At 30.8% G+C, this 3957-nt stretch overlaps 1 protein-coding gene across 2 annotated transcripts; it reads left to right on the top strand.

The window, feature by feature from the left end:
- The first annotated feature begins 806 nt into the window (after positions 1-806).
- On the top strand, positions 807-3934 carry LOC114932165 (uncharacterized). 2 transcript variants are annotated; one of them, XM_029304336.2, is made up of 6 exons: positions 807-1132; positions 1639-2613; positions 2740-3004; positions 3079-3233; positions 3393-3577; positions 3669-3934. In XM_029304336.2, the coding sequence occupies exons 1-6, from the start codon at positions 1020-1022 to the stop codon at positions 3839-3841; spliced, it is 1866 nt and encodes a 621-aa protein (XP_029160169.2). In that variant the 5' UTR covers positions 807-1019; the 3' UTR covers positions 3842-3934. The 2 variants fall into 2 exon arrangements, with proteins under 2 accessions (XP_029160169.2, XP_029160168.2); XM_029304335.2 differs by having other exon boundaries at positions 808-1132; positions 2737-3004.
- The last annotated feature ends 23 nt before the right edge of the window (positions 3935-3957 follow it).

The following is a 3957-nucleotide window of genomic DNA, read 5'->3' as shown; positions in this document are numbered from 1 at the left end:
CTTCTCTTCCACCTCCAGTCTTTTTCCGACTAATATCTATCTTTGTGGTCTCACCTGTCTGATACTTTATATATTATTCAATTGTATTCTAATTAATAGTTGCTGTTTGGCGTTGCATTTTGTTCTCGTTAGCAGTCAGGATTTATCGAGATAAAACGAAAGGATTAAAGATAATTTAAACACGATGAGACTTAACAAAGTAAAAAATCGCAATAATAGAGAAATGATTTATAGAATTTTATTTCTCTGTCTGCCCTTGTAGAAATTTATCACTAGTAATGTCAATTAATCACTTTTATTTTGAATACTTAAAATACTGATACGCAGTAATTTTAAGTACTCGAAATAAGTGATAAATTGGCGTTACTAGTGATAAATTTCTATAAGGGTGTAATGAATATTTGATATATCTATTTGAATAAAAAAATATAGTCTATTTGAGAAGAATTAATAATTATTTATCTATTTATTTTAAAATATAATTATTCATTCGTAATATAAATACATATACACAAATGTATAAAAGAATATTGAAAATAGAAATTTTACGTCAAATACAAAAGTTCTATCTGTTTTTAAAATTGTAATCTTACTTTTTTCTTTATTTACATCTATCTATATTTTTATGATTGTAATGTAGATATTTTATTAGATATCCACGTATAACGAAACAAAGAAATATAAATAAGAAAAATTCATCTGCGAATAATTTTACATGTGATTATTTCCAAATTGCGATTTCTACGAGCACGTGCATGAATGACAATTAGAACAGTCCGGGCAACTTTCAAGCTTGGAATTCGCACCCAAGTACCAACTTGAAAACGTACATAACACCGTGTAGTAGTCGCAAGTTATCGATTTCTTTTCGAAGTATCAATAGAATACACATGGATATTATAGTTTATTATTATTTATTATAAAAATATAGTTATTAAAATTTCGAATCTAATCTATACAGTCATCTAAGTGTCTGCGTGTCCAAACTTCCAAATTGGTTATAATTTAAAACTCTGACGATGGAAAACAAAGTAATTAATCAAAAGGAATATTTGAAGAAATACATATCTTTCGGCGATACAGATCAAAAGAAGAAGAAAAAGAAGAAGAAGTGTAAAACGGGAACGAAAACGTAAGAATTAATCTACAAGTATTCTAGTTTTCATCAGTGTTGAATGTTGTACATTGAGGTTAGGTTAGCTTACTGTTATGCACTTGTGATGCATTTTTTTAAATAATTTTTTAAAATAAAAGGAAACATTGTTATCAAAATAACGCTTATGTGATCATGTTCGTATTATTTACATCACTGCAAATAATTTTTTATATGAGATTGCATATTGCATGTTATTCTTTGACTAAAATTATTCTTTCTCTTTGCCAATAAAGTTTTTCATATTTTTAAGTATAAAATTATAAAAGTCTGATCAATCGACACATATGTAGTTACTTAAAAGAAAGCTGTTTTTTTTATTTATGTCATATTTTTTTAGATTTATGCAGTATGTAGTAATTAGACAATTAAATTAATTTTTAATGTTGAAACTAAGGACTTCTCAGTATTTCACATATGTAAATTATTTTTAAGCAGAATTTTTTATTTGATGATGATATATATATATATATATATCTTTGCAGAGTAACAATTATAGATGATGACATTGACCTGAAAAATATGCGACCTGTTGAAGAAGGTGAATTCGATATCCTCTTAGAAGGGGAAGATGCTCCACAAATTGCTGGTATAATTGATGAACGTGGACCAGTTGATTTCACGGACAAAAAAAGATGGAAAATTATAACTGAGAATGAAGAAGGAGATTTAACTATTATTAATCGTACTATCGATAAGGAAACAAGACTTCAAGTAGATGAGATGGAAGCCAATCAGAATAATAGTGATGATTCCGATTTGAGTCCACCTAGACCTAAAAATTCTAAAAGTAAAAATGCAGATTTAAATTCATATGGACAGTCCAAAAATGATACCTCAAATTCGAGTCCATTTAGATCTAGGTATTCTAAAAATAAACATGTAGATTTAAGTCCACGTGGACAATCTAAAGATAATGACTCAGATTTGAGTCCACCTAGATCTAAGCATTCTAAGAATAAGCATGTGGATTTAAATTCACGTAGAAAAGTTAAAAGTGAACCTAGAGACAGTGATTCAGATTTGAGTCCACCTAGGCAGCAGTCTAAGAATAATGATTCTGACTTGAGTCCACCTAGACAATCTAGGCACAACGACAATAACTCGGATTTGAGTCCACCCAGACAATTTAAAAATTACGACTCGGATTTAGAGCCACCTAGAAAAAGTATGAAACATTCAACTCGCAATACATCTGAACGAAGCTATCGGAATTCAGGTAACAGAGGCAGTGATTCAGATTTTAGTCCACCTAGAAGACACAAGCAGGATCTAGATATAGATTTGTATGAAAGTAGAAAAAATAAAAGAAACAGAGATTCAAACTCAAGCACATCACGACGCAAGGAACACCGTTCTCGAAAAGCGGATTCGCCATACTCCACTTCGCATAGAAGCGACAGAAGACACGATCATTATGATAAAAATTCGTCCAGATCTAGTAAACATGATGTATCAAGGTAAATTTACGGAGGATAATTTTATCGAAATAAAATAATAGAAATCTAATGAAAATTATAATCAAATATTTTGTTATTTGTTGAGTATTCATAAAAATTATAAATATAATATATTTTTTTTAGCAGGTCAAGCAAAAGTACCCGAAAGGAATATGAAGATCGAGATCGTAAATCTCGGCCGCACTCGGATGCAAGAGAAAAAAGAAAAAAATCACGATGGGACGACGAAACAGACAATCTTGAACACAGACGCACGGAAAGTCATTCGAAAGATCGGGACGGCCGGATGACAAAGACATTAGATGGAAAAACAGCGGGATTTCAAGCTGCGAAAGAATTGCGTGAGGAAATTGAGGCTCAGAAACGACGAGACGCAGAGCTATTTAACAAGGTATTATAATATTCTTTACAATACAGAATAAGAAAAACAATTAATTCATTCATGGAGATAATAAATTGTTTCAGTTAAGTAACGAAGTCAGCGGAAGAGGACAAGCTGCAATTTTGCGTGATAAAAACACAGGAAGGAGGCGTAATTTGGAAGAAGAAGCAGAAAAAGAAAGGGAAGAACAAAAAAAGCAACAAGAAATGGATGAAAAATATGCCAAATGGGGCAAAGGGTAAGTGATCTTTTTATTTTTATTCATTTTACATTTATTAATATTTGTTTTATTTCGAATGTATCTCGATTAAAAAAATCTTTTTCTAATTAATAAATGTTGATAAATGCTTTGATATTTTCATGATGCATAATATATATTATCTATGTTATTTTTTAGTTTGAAACAAGTGGAGAATCGCGAGGAAAAATTAAAGGACGATTTGTATGAGATGAATAAACCTTTAGCAAGATATGCGGATGATGCAGATTTAGACAAACAACTGAGAGAACAAGAGAGAGAAGGTGATCCTATGTTGAAGTACATAAAACAGAAGCAGATAAAAGAGGGAAAAAGAAAGCCAGGTACTTATTGTTAGTTCGTTATAAAGTAATTCTGTGATGAATTTTCATGTCAATATATTTCAAATTTCTCACTCGATAATTTCATTTCTAGATCCTCCACAATATCAAGGTTCATTCGCGCCGAATCGATTCGGAATCAAACCTGGTCACCGATGGGACGGTGTCGATAGAAGTAACGGATACGAAAAGAAGTGGTTCGACGCACAAAATGCGAAGAAAGCGGTGCAAGAAGAAGCCTACAAATGGAGTACATCCGATATGTGATTATTACGTTTGCGCATAATTATATATATATTCCTACAACAGAAATTTTCTATTTCCATTAATTGTTAATAAAAAAAAAGTAATTTTTACCAACATCTCTCGATCTAAGATAAATA

This window comes from Nylanderia fulva, unplaced genomic scaffold (genome assembly GCF_048542155.1).
Source record: "Nylanderia fulva isolate GAGA-0341 unplaced genomic scaffold, ASM4854215v1 Scaffold34, whole genome shotgun sequence".
In the NCBI taxonomy this organism is placed as follows: Eukaryota; Metazoa; Arthropoda; class Insecta; order Hymenoptera; family Formicidae; genus Nylanderia; species Nylanderia fulva.
Note: the sequence above shows the minus strand (reverse complement) of the source record. Positions and strands in the feature narration are given on the sequence as shown.